General features: G+C 47.3%; 2 protein-coding genes across 2 annotated transcripts in view; both read right to left on the reverse strand.

Moving 5' to 3' along the window:
• Positions 1–17,537, reverse strand: part of LOC118387411 (protein Jade-3-like) — a 53,071-nt gene extending 35,534 nt beyond the window's left edge. Inside the window, exons 1-2 of the mRNA XM_052525609.1 lie at positions 17,308–17,537; positions 961–1,019 (exon numbers count right to left, since the gene is read on the reverse strand). The gene's annotated coding sequence lies outside the window, so the exon portion shown is untranslated. The remainder of the gene's footprint in view (positions 1–960; positions 1,020–17,307) is intronic.
• LOC127931831 (uncharacterized protein pXO2-14/BXB0013/GBAA_pXO2_0013-like) lies at positions 5,970–8,342 on the reverse strand. The gene is made up of 3 exons (XM_052525673.1): positions 7,733–8,342; positions 6,713–6,793; positions 5,970–6,306 (listed from the first exon to the last, which is right to left on the reverse strand). The coding sequence occupies exons 1-3, from the start codon at positions 8,314–8,316 to the stop codon at positions 5,970–5,972; spliced, it is 1,002 nt and encodes a 333-aa protein (XP_052381633.1). The 5' UTR covers positions 8,317–8,342.

A 17,537-nucleotide genomic window follows, 5' to 3' on the forward strand; every position in this document is an offset into this window, starting at 1 on the left:
GGCATGAGAGGAGGCACGAGAAGAGGCACGAGAAGAGGCACGAGAAGAGACACGAGAAGAGGCATGAGAGGAGGCACGAGAAGAGGCACGAGAAGAGGCACGAGAAGAGGCACGAGAAGAGGCACGAGAAGCTGAGCAATGAGACGTAGAATAACTGTATATGAGCCCAACGGGAGACTAAAGAACTTCCATCCTATCCAATAACATCGTTCATACCATCTTCTTTATATTTGGAAGCTGTAAGGGGTGATACATTTGACTTATTTTTCTGAAAGCCCAGAAAAACAAAAGTGCTCTGTCAAAAGGCTGTAAACTATGTCAGAACGAGGTTTTTGTCAGAACCTAGAGAGATTTTCAATGCCCTCCGTTTGTGATGAACATGAATTAGTGGGCTTGAATTGGATGTTCAGTCAAATGCTCCTCTGTTCATTTTGTCAAAACAAAACATTTTAATTTCAGAAAGAAGGTCTCTTGTGTTTCTTTAGATAGCTGCAGCACTCACCCTTAAATGACATCCTGCATACTTGAATCACTTTACCAATATGTTATTGAGCTCATTTCTGGGTGTGGAAATTATATTTTAGATGAGTATTTTGTTTTGTTTAAAAAAAAAGTTCACCAGAATCAAGCTTTTCAAAACGTAAACATGTTTTTTTTTGGGGGGGGGGGTCCTCGGAAACCCCCAAAAACAGGGGGACCCTCCCAACGGCTAACACATTTTCCAGAGGACACACTGTGGCCAGTTATCTACAAAATTCTATATTTTGGGAGAGGGCAGAAAACAGTTTTCAACCAGCGATTGAGTTGTGCGAGTCTGCTGTAGAGCTCACCACTCCCCCTAACTGGGAGGGGGACAGAGACAATTACTGCTGTAGAGCTCACCACTCCCCCTAACTGGGAGGGGGACAGAGACAAGTACTTGATGCTGACACATCAGCAAGCAGCACGGAGACAACTCACCATAAATGTCACGTCACAAAGTCTTCCTCTGGTGCACCGCAACCAACCTCCTCTCATCCCTGTAGACAGATTACAACAGCTCATGTCATTATGAGTCCATAGATGGAATAGCTGTGGGTAGGAGAACCCAGTCAATAGCTGTGGGTAGGAGAACCCAGTCAATAGCTGTGGGTAGGAGAACCCAGTCAATAGCTGTGGGTAGGAGAACCCAGTCAATAGCTGTGGGTAGCAGAACCCTGTCAATAGCTGTGGGTAGGAGAACCCAGTCAATAGCTGTGGGTAGGAGAACCCAGTCAATAGCTGTGGGTAGGAGAACCCTGTCAATAGCTGTGGGTAGGAGAACCCTGTCAATAGCTGTGGGTAGGAGAACCCAGTCAATAGCTGTGGGTAGGAGAACCCTGTCAATAGCTGTGGGTAGGAGAACCCTGTCAATAGCTGTGGGTAGGAGAACCCAGTCAATAGCTGTGGGTAGGAGAACCCAGTCAATAGCTGTGGGTAGGAGAACCCAGTCAATAGCTGTGGGTAGGAGAACCCAGTCAATAGCTGTGGGTCAATAGCTGTGGGGAGAACCCAGTCAATAGCTGTGGGTAGGAGAACCCAGTCAATAGCTGTGGGTAGGAGAACCCAGTCAATAGCTGGGTGGGTAGCTGTGGGTAGGAGAACCCAGTCAATAGCTGTGGGTAGGGAGAACCCTGTCAATAGCTGTGGGTAGGAGAACCCTGTCAATAGCTGTGGGTAGGAGAACCCTGTCAATAGCTGTGGGTGTCAATAGCTGTGGGTAGGAGAACCCTGTCAATAGCTGTGGGAGAACCCTGTCAATAGGAGAACCCTGTCAATAGCTGTGGGTAGGGGTAGCTGTGGGTAGGAGAACCCTGTCAATAGCTGTGGGTAGGAGAACCCTGTCAATAGCTGTGGGTAGGAGAACCCTGTCAATAGCTGTGGGTAGGAGAACCCTGTCAATAGCTGTGGGTAGGAGAACAATATGATCCATCTGGAACCACTAGACAATATGATCCTGCTGGTAGGGGGCTGGAGCCACTAGACAATATGATCCATCTGGCATCACTAGACAATATGATAGGGGGCTGGAACCACTAGACAATATGATCCTGCTGGTAGGGGGCTGGAACCACTAGACAATATGATCCTACTGGTAGGGGGCTGGAACCACTAGACAATATGATCCTACTGGTAGGGGGCTGGAACCACTAGACAATATGATCCCGATGGTAGGGGGCTGGAACCACTAGACAATATGATCCTACTGGTAGGGGGCTGGAACCACTAGTCAAATATGATCCACTTGGAACCACTACACAATATGATCCTGCTGGAACCACTAGACAATATGATCCATCTGGAACCACTAGACAATATGATCCTGCTGGTAGGGGGCTGGAACCACTAGTCAAATATGATCCACTTGGAACCACTACACAATATGATCCTGCTGGAACCACTAGACAATATGATCCATCTGGAACCACTAGACAATATGATCCATCTGGAACCACTAGACAATATGATCCTGCTGGAACCACTAGACAATATGATCCTGCTGGAACCACTAGACAATATGATCCTGCTGGAACCACTAGACAATATGATCCTGCTGGAACCACTAGACAATATGATCCTGCTGGTAGGGGGCTGGAACCACTAGACACTATAATAGGGGGCTGGAACCACTAGACACTATGATAGGGGGCTGGAACCACTAGACAATATGATCCATCTGGTAGGGGGCTGGAACCACTAGACAATATGATCCATCTGGTAGGGGGCTGGAACCACTAGACAATATGATCCATCTGGTAGGGGCTGGAACCACTAGACACTATAATAGGGGGCTGGAACCACTAGACACTATGATAGGGGGCTGGAACCACTAGACAATATGATCCATCTGGTAGGGGGCTGGAACCACTAGACAATATGATCCTACTGGTAGGGGGCTGGAACCACTAGACAATATGATCCATCTGGAACCACTAGACAATATGATCCTGCTGGTAGGGGGCTGGAGCCACTAGACAATATAATCCATCTGGAACCACTACACAATATGATAGGGGGCTGGAACCACTAGACAATATGACCCTGCTGGTAGGGGGCTGGATCCACTAGACACTATAATAGGGGGCTGGAACCACTAGACAATATGATAGGGGGCTGGAACCACTAGACAATATGATCCTGCTGGTAGGGGGCTGGAACCACTAGACAATATGATCCTGCTGGTAGGGGGCTGGAACCACTAGTCAAATATGATCCACTTGGAACCACTCCACAATATGATCCTGCTGGAACCACTAGACAATATGATCCATCTGGAACCACTAGACAATATGATCCTGCTGGAACCACTAGACAATATGATCCTGCTGGAACCACTAGACAATATGATCCTGCTGGAACCACTAGACAATATGACCCTGCTGGAACCACTAGACAATATGATCCTGCTGGAACCACAATATGATCCTAGACACTATAATAGGGGCTGGAACCACTAGATCCATCAATATGATCCTGCTGGAACCACTAGACAATATGATCCTGCTGGAACCACTAGACAATATGATCCTGCTGGAACCACTAGACAATATGACCCTGCTGGTAGGGGGCTGGAACCACTAGACACTATAATAGGGGGCTGGAACCACTAGACAATATGATCCATCTGGAACCACTAGACAATATGATCCATCTGGAACCACTAGACAATATGATCCATCTGGAACCACTAGACAATATGATCCATCTGGTAGGGGGCTGGAACCACTAGACAATATGATCCATCTGGTAGGGGGCTGGAACCACTAGACAATATGATCCATCTGGTAGGGGCTGGAACCACTAGACACTATAATAGGGGGCTGGAACCACTAGACAATATGATCCATCTGGAATCACTAGACAATATGATAGGGGGCTGGAACCACTAGACACTATGATAGGGGGCTGGAATCACTAGACAATATGATCCATCTGGAATCACTAGACAATATGATAGGGGGCTGGAACCACTAGACACTATGATAGGGGGCTGGAACCACTAGACACTATAATAGGGGGCTGGAACCACTAGACACTATGATAGGGGGCTGGAACCACTAGACAATATGATCCTGCTGGTAGGGGGCTGGAACCACTAGACAATATGATCCATCTGGTAGGGGGCTGGAACCACTAGACAATATGATCCATCTGGAACCACTAGACAATATGATCCATCTGGAACCACTAGACACTATAATAGGGGGCTGGAACCACTAGACACTATGATAGGGGGCTGGAACCACTAGACAATATGATCCATCTGGAACCACTAGACAATATGATAGGGGGCTGGAACCACTAGACAATATGATCCTGCTGGTAGGGGGCTGGATCACCTAGACAATATAATCCATCTGGTATTGTACATAAACACGAGAAACACTATTGTACTTTCTATCTATTGCCAAAGACATGGCAGTTCATTGCCAAGTTCATTGCCAAAGACATGGCAGTTCATTGCCAAAGACATGGCAGTTCATTGCCAAAGACATGGCAGTTCATTGCCAAAGACATGGCAGTTCATTGCCAAAGACATTGCTCAAACTGTTAGTTGAGTGTTCATACTATAGTTATTTCATGAACTTGAATAACACAGGACTCAGCATTGGTGAAAGTGCAACTTGCAGTCACTGAATAGTCTACTGTAACACCCCTGATACCCGACTGAATAACGAACCCCTGTAATATGGTCTACTGTAACACCCCTAGTCCCCCTGACCATGTTACTAACCCTAGTCCCCCTGACCATGTTACTAACCCCTGTAATATAGTCTACTGTAACACCCCTAGTCCCCCTGACCATGTTACTAACCCTAGTCCCCCTGACCATGTTACTAACCCTAGTACCCCTGACCATGTTACTAACCCTAGTCCCCCTGACCATGTTACTAACCCCTGTAATATAGTATATTGTAACACACCTAGCCCCCCTGACCATGTTACTAACCCCTGTAATAGTCTATTGTAACACACCTAGTCCCCCTGACCATGTTACTAACCCTAGTACCCCTGACCATGTTACTAACCCCTGTAATATGGTCTACTGTAACACACCTAGTCCCCCTGACCATGTTACGAACCCTAGTACCCCTGACCATGTTACTAACCCTAGTCCCCCTGACCATGTCACTAACCCCTGTAATATGATCTACTGTAACACACCTAGTCCCCCTGACCATGTTACTAACCCTAGTACCCCTGGCCATGTCACTAACCCCTGTAATATGGTCTACTGTAACACCCCCAGTACCCCTGACCATGTTACTAACCCTAGTCCCCTGACCATGTCACTAACCCCTGTAATATAGTCTACTGTAACACCCCTAGTCCCCTGACCATGTTACTAACCCCTGTAATATAGTCTACTGTAACACCCTAGTCCCCTGACCATGTCACTAACCCCAGTAATATAGTCTACTGTAACACCCCCAGTACCCCTGACCATGTTACTAACCCTAGTCCCCCTGACCATGTCACTAACCCCTGTAATATAGTCTACTGTAACACCCCTAGTCCCCTGACCATGTCACTAACCCCAGTAATATAGTCTACTGTAACACCCCTAGTCCCCCTGACCATGTCACTAACCCCTGTAATATAGTCTACTGTAACACCCCTAGTACCCCTGACCATGTTACTAACCCCTGTAATATGGTCTACTGTAACACACCTAGTCCCCTGACCATGTCACTAACCCCTGTAATATAGTCTACTGTAACCCCTAGTACCCTGACCATGTTACTAACCCCTGTAATATGGTCTACTGTAACACCCCTAGTCCCCTGACCATGTTACTAACCCTAGTCCCCCTGACCATGTTACTAACCCTAGTCCCCTGACCATGTTACTAACCCCTGTAATACGGTCTACTGTAACACCCCTAGTCCCCCTGACCATGTCACTAACCCTAGTACCCCTGACCATGTTACTAACCCCTGTAATATAGTCTACTGTAACACCCCTAGTCCCCTGACCATGTTACTAACCCTAGTCCCCCTGACCATGTCACTAACCCCTGTAATATGATCTACTGTAACACACCTAGTCCCCCTGACCATGTTACTAACCCCTGTAATATGGTCTACTGTAACACCCCTAGTCCCCCTGACCATGTTACTAACCCTAGTACACTTGACCATGTTACTAACGCTAGTACCCCTGCCCATGTTACTAACCCCTGTAATATGATCTACTGTAACACCCCTAGTCCCCCTGACCATGTTACTAACCCTAGTACCCCTGACCATGTTACTAACCCCTGTAATATGGTCTACTGTAACACACCTAGTCCCCCTGACCATGTTACTAACCCTAGTCCCCCTGACCATGTTACTAACCCCTGTAATATGGTCTACTGTAACACCCCTAGTCCCCCTGACCATGTTACTAACCCTAGTACCCCTGACCATGTTACTAACCCCTGTAATATGGTCTACTGTAACACCCCTAGTCCCCCTGACCATGTTACTAACCCTAGTACCCCTGACCATGTTACTAACCCTAGTACCCCTGACCATGTTACTAACCCCTGTAATATAGTCTACTGTAACACCCCTAGTCCCCCTGACCATGTTACTAACCCTAGTACCCCTGACCATGTTACCAACCCCCTGTAATATGGTCTACTGTAACACCCCTAGTCCCCCTGACCATGTCACTAACCCCTGTAATATGGTCTACTGTAACACACCTAGTCCCCCTGACCATGTTACGAACCCTAGTACCCCTGACCATGTTACTAACCCCTGTAATATGGTCTACTGTAACACCCCTAGTCCCCCTGACCATGTTACGAACCCTAGTACCCCTGACCATGTTACTAACCCCTGTAATATGGTCTACTGTAACACCCCTAGTCCCCCTGAACATGTCACTAACCCCTGTAATATGGTCTACTGTAACACCCCCAGTACCCCTGACCATGTTACTAACCCTAGTCCCCCTGACCATGTCACTAACCCCTGTAATATAGTCTACTGTAACACCCCTAGTCCCCCTGACCATGTTACTAACCCCTGTAATATAGTCTACTGTAACACCCCTAGTCCCCCTGACCATGTCACTAACCCCAGTAATATAGTCTACTGTAACACCCCCAGTACCCCTGACCATGTTACTAACTCCTGTAATATAGTCTACTGTAACCCCATGTCCCCCTGGCCATGTTACTAACCCCTGTAATATAGTCTACTGTAACCCCTAGTACCCCTGACCATGTTACTAACCCCTGTAATATAGTATACTTTAACACACCTAGTCCCCCTGGCCATGTTACTAACCCCTGTAATATAGTCTACTGTAACCCCTAGTCCCCCTGACCATGTTACTAACCCCTGTAATATGGTCTACTGTAACACCCCTAGTCCCCCTGACCATGTCACTAACCCTAGTACCCCTGACCATGTTACTAACCCTAGTCCCCCTGACCATGTTACTAACCCCTGTAATATAGTCTACTGTAACACCCCTAGTACCCCTGACCATGTTACTAACCCTAGTCCCCCTGACCATGTTACTAACCCCTGTAATATAGTCTACTGTAACACCCCTAGTCCCCCTGACCATGTTACTAACCCCTGTAATATAGTCTACTGTAACACCCCTAGTCCCCCTGACCATGTTACTAACCCCTGTAATATGATCTACTGTAACACCCCTAGTCCCCCTGACCATGTTACTAACCCCTGTAATATGATCTACTGTAACACACCTAGTCCCCCTGACCATGTTACTAACCCTAGTACCCCTGACCATGTTACTAACCCCTGTCATATGGTCTACTGTAACACACCTAGTCCCCCTGGCCATGTAACTAACCCTAGTCCCCCTGACCATGTTACTAACCCTAGTACCCCTGACCATGTTACTAACCCTAGTCCCCCTGACCATGTTACTAACCCTAGTCCCCCTGACCATGTTACTAACCCTAGTCCCCCTGACCATGTTACTAACCCTAGTCCCCCTGGCCATGTTACTAACCCTAGTACCCCTGGCCATGTTACTAACCCTAGTACCCCTGACCATGTTACTAACCCCTGTAATATAGTCTACTGTAACACACCTAGTCCCCCTGACCATGTTACTAACCCCTGTAATATGATCTACTGTAACACCCCTAGTCCCCCTGACCATGTTACTAACCCCTGTAATATGATCTACTGTAACACCCCTAGTCCCCCTGACCATGTTACTAACCCTAGTACCCCTGACCATGTTACTAACCCCTGTCATATGGTCTACTGTAACACACCTAGTCCCCCTGGCCATGTAACTAACCCTAGTCCCCCTGACCATGTTACTAACCCTAGTACCCCTGACCATGTTACTAACCCTAGTCCCCCTGACCATGTTACTAACCCTAGTCCCCCTGACCATGTTACTAACCCTAGTCCCCCTGGCCATGTTACTAACCCTAGTCCCCTGGCCATGTTACTAACCCTAGTACCCCTGGCCATGTTACTAACCCTAGTACCCTGACCATGTTACTAACCCCTGTAATATAGTCTACTGTAACACACCTAGTCCCCCTGACCATGTTACTAACCCTAGTCCCCTGACCATGTTACTAACCCCTGTAATATGATCTACTGTAACACCCCTAGTCCCCTGACCATGTTACTAACCCTAGTACCCCTGACCATGTTACTAACCCTAGTCCCCCTGACCATGTTACTAACCCCTGTAATATGGTCTACTGTAACACACCTAGTCCCCTGACCATGTTACTAACCCTAGTACCCCTGACCATGTTACTAACCCTAGTCCCCCTGACCATGTTACTAACCCTAGTACCCCTGACCATGTTACTAACCCTAGTACCCTGACCATGTTACTAACCCCTGTAATATGGTCTACTGTAACACACCTAGTCCCCCTGACCATGTCACTAACCCTAGTCCCCCTGGCCATGTTACTAACCCTAGTACCCCTGGCCATGTTACTAACCCTAGTACCCCTGACCATGTTACTAACCCTAGTCCCCTGACCATGTTACTAACCCTAGTCCCCCTGACCATGTTACTAACCCCTGTAATATGATCTACTGTAACACCCCTAGTACCCTGACCATGTTACTAACCCTAGTCCCCCTGACCATGTTACTAACCCCTGTAATATAGTCTACTGTAACACACCTAGTCCCCTGACCATGTTACTAACCCTAGTCCCCTGACCATGTTACTAACCCCTGTAATATAGTCTACTGTAACACACCTAGTCCCCCTGACCATGTTACTAACCCTAGTCCCCCTGACCATGTTACTAACCCTGTAATATAGTCTACTGTAACACACCTAGTCCCCTGACCATGTTACTAACCCTAGTACCCTGACCATGTTACTAACCCCTGTAATATAGTCTACTGTAACACCCTAGTCCCCCTGACCATGTTACTAACCCCTGTAATATAGTCTACTGTAACACCCCTAGTCCCCCTGACCATGTTACTAACCCCTGTAATATAGTCTACTGTAACACACCTAGTCCCCCTGACCATGTTACTAACCCTAGTACCCCTGACCATGTTACTAACCCCTGTAATATGATCTACTGTAACTGACACGTCCTATTTGGAGAGAGACTGCTGACAATGGAAGTGGTGGGGGATGTGTCAAATGGCAATTATTCCCTATATAGTGCACTACTATAGACCAGAGCCCTATTCCCTATATAGTGCACTACTATAGACCAGAGCCCTATTCCCTATATAGTGCACTACTATAGACCAGAGCCCTATTCCCTATATAGTGCACTACTATAGACCAGAGCCCTATTCCCTATATAGTGGTACTACTATAGACCAGAGCCCTATTCCCTATATAGTGCACTACTATAGACCAGAGCCCTATTCCCTATATAGTGCACTACTTTAGACCAGAGCCCTATTCCCTATATAGTGCACTACTATAGACCAGAGCCCTATTCCCTATATAGTGCACTACTATAGACCAGAGTCCTATTCCCTATATAGTGCACTACTTTAGACCAGAGCCCTATTCCCTATATAGTGCACTACTATAGACCAGAGCCCTATTCCCTATATAGTGCACTACTTTAGACCAGAGCCCTATTCCCTATATAGTGCACTACTATAGACCAGAGCCCTATTCCCTATATAGTGCACTACTTTAGACCAGAGCCCTATTCCCTATATAGTGCACTACTATAGACCGAAGCCCTATATAGTGCACTACTATAGACCAGACCCTATTCCCTATATAGTGCACTACTATAGACCGAAGCCCTATGGCTTTTTACCAGCCAAAATATGTTTGCCCAATTATCACATCAACCCCCTCCCCAGATGAGCATGCTTTGTAATGTTTCTAAAACAGGAAATGTATTAGTAAGAAGTAATGTGGTACACTGCTCAATTTAATGTGACCAGAGTCTTTTAATCAAAATATCAGAAACAAAATGTTCAGCTGCCCCTTTAAGGGCGGGAGGTTACCGTGGTAATGGTGTCACATGTCTGAGGTGTTGGACGTGACTTGTAGTAGACAGCCACTCTGCTATCAGTTGAAGCAGCAGAACCAAACTAACATTGAACAACAACCTAGCTTGTGGACGAAACCATGTACAAAGCCAAGAAATACAGGACAAAGTCCCATTTTGCTGACTGGACTAAATCACACCAACTTCCATGTCTGTGGCAGTGCCCTCAAATATGAATCTATCAGCACCAAAACTGACAATTCAGCCACTTTATAACCTGTTAATATGCTGTAAGATGTGACACGGATGTTTTAGAGTTGTTGCTTGTCATACGACAGGATTCCTCGTTTGTGTCATGTTGAAGTTTCTGTATTGCCCTCATCTACAGCATAACTACAATTTCCAGAACAACCGATAATTAGTGGTGATACTCTGTGCCTTCCCCACGGCCTCCCTTAGTGGTGATACTCTGTGCCTTCCCCACGGCCTCCCTTAGTGGTGATACTCTGTGCCTTCCCCACGGCCTCCCTTAGCTGGTGATACTCTGTGCCTTCCCACGGCCTCCTTAGTGGTGATACTCTGTGCCTTCCCCACGGCCTCCCTTAGCTGGTGATACTCTGTGCCTTCCCCACGGCCTCCCTTAGTGGTGATACTCTGTGCCTTCCCCACGGCCTCCCTTAGTGGTGATACTCTGTGCCTTCCCCACGGCCTCCCTTAGTGGTGATACTCTGTGTCTTCCCCACGGCCTCCTTAGTGGTGATACTCTGTGCCTTCCCCACGGCCTCCTTAGTGGTGATACTCTGTGCCTTCCCCACGGCCTCCCTTAGTGGTGATACTCTGTGCCTTCCCCACGGCCTCCCTTAGTGGTGATACTCTGTGCCTTCCCCACGGCCTCCCTTAGTGGTGATACTCTGTGCCTTCCCCACGGCCTCCCTTAGTGGTGATACTCTGTGCCTTCCCCACGGCCTCCCTTAGTGGTGATACTCTGTGCCTTCCCCACGGCCTCCCTTAGCTGGTGATACTCTGTGCCTTCCCCACGACCTCCCTTAGCGGTGATACTCTGTGCCTTCCCCACGGCCTCCTTAGTGGTGATACTCTGTGCCTTCCCCACGGCCTCCCTTAGTGGTGATACTCTGTGCCTTCCCCACGACCTCCCTTAGTGGTGATACTCTGTGCCTTCCCCACAGCCTCCCTTGGTGGTGATACTCTGTGCCTTCCCCACAGCCTCCCTTAGTGGTGATACTCTGTGCCTTCCCCACGGCCTCCCTTAGCGGTGATACTCTGTGCCTTCCCCACGACCTCCCTTAGCGGTGATACTCTGTGCCTTCCCCACAGCCTCCCTTGGTGGTGATACTCTGTGCCTTCCCCACAGCCTCCCTTGGTGGTGATACTCTGTGCCTTCCCCACAGCCTCCCTTAGTGGTGATACTCTGTGCCTTCCCCACGACCTCCCTTAGTGGTGATACTCTGTGCCTTCCCCACAGCCTCCCTTAGTGGTGATACTCTGTGCCTTCCCCACGACCTCCCTTAGTGGTGATACTCTGTGCCTTCCCCACGACCTCCCTTAGTGGTGATCCTCTGTGCCTTCCCCACGGCCTCCCTTAGTGGTGATACTCTGTGCCTTCCCCACGGCCTCCCTTAGTGGTGATACTCTGTGCCTTCCCCACGACCTCCCTTAGTGGTGATACTCTGTGCCTTCCCCACGACCTCCCTTAGTGGTGATACTCACCAGCTGGGAATATTGAAGACTCATGTTTGATTTGATATGTTAAAAGGAACCACCAGCTTTCATATGTTCTCATGTTCTGAGCAAGAAACTGAAACGTTAGCTTTCTTACATGGCACATATTGCACTTTTACTTTCTTCTCCAACACTTTGATTTTGCATTATTTAAACCAAATTGAACATGTTTCATTATTTATTTGAGGCTAAATAGATTTTATCGATGCATTATATTAAGTTAAAATAAGTGTTCATTCAGTATTGTTGTAATTGTCATTATAACAAATAAGAAATATATTTTTTTAAATCGTCCGATTAATCGGTATCTGCTTTTTTTGGTCCTCCAATAATCGGTATCGGCGTTGAAAAATCCTAATCGGTCGACCTCTGGTAGGTAGAGTTAATAAAGTGACTATGCATAGATAATAACAGAGAGTAGCAGCAGCGTGGAAGAGGGGGGATGCAAATAGTCTGGGTAGACATTTGACTAGATGTTCAGGAGTCTTATGGCTTGGGGGTAGAAGCTGTTTAGAAGCCTCTTGGGCCTAGACTTGGCGCTCCGGTACCGCTTGCCGTGCGGTAGCAGAGAGAACAGTCTATGACCGGGGTGGCTGGAGTCTGACCATTTTTAGGGCCTTCCTCTGACACTGCCTGGTATAGAGGTCCTGGCAGGAAGCTTGGCCCCAGTGATGTACTGGGCCGTACGTACCACCCTCTATAGGGCCTTCCTCTGACACTGCCTGGTATAGAGGTCCTGGATGGCAGGAAGCTTGGCCCCAGTGATGTACTGGGCCGTACGTACCACCCTCTATAGGGCCTTCCTCTGACACTGCCTGGTATAGAGGTCCTGGCAGGAAGCTTGGCCCCAGTGATGTACTGGGCCGTACGTACCACCCTCTATAGGGCCTTCCTCTGACACTACCTGGTATAGAGGTCCTGGCAGGAAGCTTGGCCCCAGTGATGTACTGGGCCGTACGTACCACCCTCTATAGGGCCTTCCTCTGACACTGCCTGGTATAGAGGTCCTGGCAGGAAGCTTGGCCCCAGTGATGTACTGGGCCGTACGTACCACCCTCTATAGGGCCTTCCTCTGACACTGCCTGGTATAGAGGTCCTGGCAGGAGGCTTGGCCCCAGTGATGTACTGGGCCGTACGTACCACCCTCTATAGGGCCTTCCTCTGACACTGCCTGGTATAGAGGTCCTGGCAGGAAGCTTGGCCCCAGTGATGTACTGGGCCGTACGTACCACCCTCTATAGGGCCTTCCTCTGACACCACCTGGTATAGAGGTCCTGGCAGGAAGCTTGGCCCCAGTGATGTACTGGGCCGTACGTACCACCCTCTATAGGGTCTTCCTCTGACACTGCCTGGTATAGAGGTCCTGGATGGCAGGAAGCTTGGCCCCAGTGATGTACTGGGCCGTACGTACCACCCTCTATAGGGCCTTCCTCTGACACTGCCTGGTATAGAGGTCCTGGATGGCAGGAAGCTTGGCCCCAGTGATGTACTGGGCCGTACGTACCACCCTCTATAGGGCCTTCCTCTGACACCACCTGGTATAGAGGTCCTGGCAGGAAGCTTGGCCCCAGTGATGTCCTGGGCCGTACGTACCACCCTCTATAGGGCCTTCCTCTGACACTGCCTGGTATAGAGGTCCTGGCAGGAGGCTTGGCCCCAGTGATGTACTGGACCATATGCACTCCCCTCTGTAGTGCCTTGTGGTCGGAGGCCCGAGCAGTTGCTAAGCAACCAGTCCACAATCAACTTAGACATCTTATCTCCATTCCAAAAGACTGAAACAGGTTTCAAATACTTGTGTTGCTCCAAATATTAATAACCTGTTCACTTCACATGATATGCCTTGGCTAAACAAAGATTAAACAGGACCTGATTAACTGGTCACCCTACCAGACTCTTTTTGGCAGGATGAATATCCTTCATCGGCTAAATGATCTACTCCCAAATATCCCCTGCCATCTATCGCAGTCCTTTTGCCAGAAAATGAATGCCAATCTAAATATATCTGGAACAATAAGAAACCTATTAACCTAAGGATTTAGCAGGGATCTCTTTGCCAAAACCACAACTATATTACTGGTCTGCACATGATTAATTGGTGCCTAGACAGACAACACACAATTTAGGTTGGGATGGAATCAATAGCAGGTCAACCAAGCACATTAGCTTCCTTACCATGTATTTTAATAGCATTGAAAAGATCCCGACCTTATCTGACAATTGTAACAGTGCCATAATACACTCTTAGCTTGGAAACATGCAAAGAGGTACCTGCAGATTCCAGACGATGTATCACTCTGGTCACCGTTTGCCCTTAAATCAAGATCCCCCCCCCCCAAATAAGGAGTATTGGACTTCTGGACTAGAAGAAGAAGATGATTGCTGACCTTAAGCCTTTATTTACTCAGGACACTCTTAAATCGTTCCAACAGATAAAAACTGAGATTGACTTTCTCAACAAAGATTTTTTGTTTTACCTACATCTTAAGACACTTCATAGGAGTCAATTAACTACGTTTTCAAATGACTGAAGATTTTTTTTTAAATCTATTTACGAATCCTACTGTTCGGGGAGGTTTAATCTCCGACATATATTCCATTTGATTTGACAGAAGTTTCTCATCTTATGCTGCGTTGAAACCTGTTTGGGAGAGAGACATTGGACATGGGTGAGGAAGAATGGGCTTCTATATGCCAACGGGTCTACCCAAAATGCAACTCCATAAGCAACCAACTCCATTTCTTCATAGAACCTACTTTACACCGGTTTGTCTTCACTCTACTTTGATTGTAACATTGTGCTTGACCCTGATCCTGAACATCTGCTCAATAACCTTGTAAACTTAACCAAAAAAAATCATATTGTTACTAAGGTCCACACCTGAAGTACCATCTGTGAGAAAGTGGCTCTCTCAAGCTTCCGCTATTCTACCCCTATAAAAATAAAAAAACAAATTTTAAGGAACTCTAGAAAAGTCAATTCTGTTCGTAGCTGTACACCATTAGTAGGGCCAGGATGATACCAATAATCACAATATTTTTTCCATGGCAAAAATGAGAACATGAAGCAATTCAAACTCCTTGGTCCTTTAAAAACCTGCTGTATGTAAAATATTGTGTGCTATAGCTTGGAAATAAATACCCGTGACTCGATGACAACATAATGATGTTTGTTTACAACGTTAGATGAGGTTTCCTCCAGAATTCCTCCGACACTACTTCCACAGACAGAACAATGAGACAGATATTCCACGGAATGTATAAATGTGAGGCATCCGGTTGGCGTTCACACTCACTACCAAATATGGTGATGAGAGGAAGTCCAGTGACCGGCAGTGGGAGAAGATTGAGCAAGATGGCCGTTATGCTACACATTTCCTCATAGATTAAAACATTTGATCTCCATACAGTTTTCGGTTTCCAAAACTAGAAACTGTAACAAACGGTGTGGACTGCATTTTGTAGACTTTACCCTATGTCAAAGTTTTTAAAAAATGTCATTGTTTAGAAGGAAAGCCAGGGCAAACAGAAGTATTACACAGGCTCACTTCCAAGTAGGCGTTCCCTAACGGAAATATGCAAACCAGTGCTACAAAGCACAAATAGGATCTCACTAGCTCCTGCTTGGCTCTGCCTACATCCGTGCTTGTTCTTCCCGATATCATTCATTTACTCCAATTGGAAACGACAAGTTATGGTCTATATTGGGTTAGTTATAAATATATTTGCTACTCCAGTTCCATAGATTAACTACGAAAAAGGAAAGTTATTTTCATGAGAATAAAGTGAAAATGAAATCATTGTGTTTTGTTCTTATAACTATGGCAGGACGCATTGTCTAACTTATTACGTTATTCACCATCAACTAACAAGTCTAAGCATAGGCTAACCCAATTTGATATATAACTAGCTAACAGTAATATGGAATCCCAGTATGTAAATAAGAACGACAAACCCCCTATCCTACATTTACCTCCACAAATCACCAGTTTCCTGAAGCGGATCAACAGACCCCGGCCCCTGTCACTCAAAATATAGATTCTGTAAAACAATGCACCCAGACTGGGACAAACCACACACACCCAGACTGGGACAAAACAGCACACATCCAGACTGGGCATATAGCTGGGACAAACCACACACACCCAGACTGGGACAAAACACCAAAACTACAAACCACACACATCCAGACCGGGACAAACCACACACATCCAGACCGGGACAAACCACACACACCCAGACCGGGACAAACCACACACATCCAGACTGGGGACAAACACACACATCCACTCCAGACTGGGACAAAACACACACATCCAGACTGGGACAAAACACACACATCCAGACTGGGACAAACCACACACATCCAGACTGGACAAAACACACACATCCAGACTGGGAAAACACACACATCCAGACTGGGACAAAACACACACATCCTGGGACAAAACAGACTGGGACAAAGACACACATCCAGACTGGGACAAACCACACACATCCAGACCGGGACAAACCACACACATCCAGACCGGGACAAAACACACACATCCAGACCGGGACAAAACACACACACCCAGACCGGGACAAAACACACACATCCAGACCGGGACAAAACACACACATCCAGACCGGGACTGGGACAAAACCACACACATCCAGACTGGGGGACAAACACACACACTGGGACAAACCACACACACCCAGACTGGGACAAACCACACACACCCAGACTGGGACAAAACACACACCCAGACCGGGACAAACCACTGGCGGCCCTAGCGCCAGGCTCAGGCCTCTCTTCATGACGTGGACTACAGCACCGCGGTGTCTGAAATCAAACGGCGCCGCCACCAACTCCGGCTTCTTGCGATGCCTAAAATATCACTCCATTTTAGCTCCCAGCGGCATTTCCTCAATGTCTCAATTAATTCAGCCGTTAATCCATTAGAGTATCGATGTGACCGCGTATCACATTAATAATTTGTGCCATACGAGGGTGAAATATCTCCATGAGAGAGGAGGAAGTAATCTAGTTAGCAGGCCATAGAGCCTGGCTGAACCATATGGGAAGCAGACTCGGCACACAACGACAAGACTGTTCAGCGACCTTACCTTGGGGCAGCGGTAAATTCTGCAGCTTATTGAGACTCGTGATTTCTATCACTCAATTCCTCACATATAAAACACCGCAGACTCTTAGTAAAACGGTATTTTTTTGGGGGGGGGGACAGTATTTCCCAGAATTAGCAGCAAGCTCTCCGCATTACGGCATAACAGGGCTATTGTACCACTCTGTCCGCTGGGTCATAGACTCCGCCTGCCTTGGGGCTGGATGGTCAACA

The sequence above is a fragment of the Oncorhynchus keta genome, chromosome 1 (assembly GCF_023373465.1).
Source record: "Oncorhynchus keta strain PuntledgeMale-10-30-2019 chromosome 1, Oket_V2, whole genome shotgun sequence".
NCBI classification, from domain to species: Eukaryota; Metazoa; Chordata; class Actinopteri; order Salmoniformes; family Salmonidae; genus Oncorhynchus; species Oncorhynchus keta.

Coding starts and splice junctions, on each gene's coding strand:
- LOC127931831 (XM_052525673.1), bottom strand. CDS start 8,316: ATGGTCAGGGGGACTAGGGTTAGTTACATGGCCAGGGGGACTAGGTGT. Junction 6,794..7,732: donor AACATGGTCAGGGGGACTAG/GTGTGTTACAGT, acceptor CAGGGGGACTAG/GGGTGTTACAGTAGACCATA. Junction 6,307..6,712: donor AACATGGTCAGGGGGACTAG/GTGTGTTACAGT, acceptor CAGGGGGACTAG/GTGTGTTACAGTAGACCATA.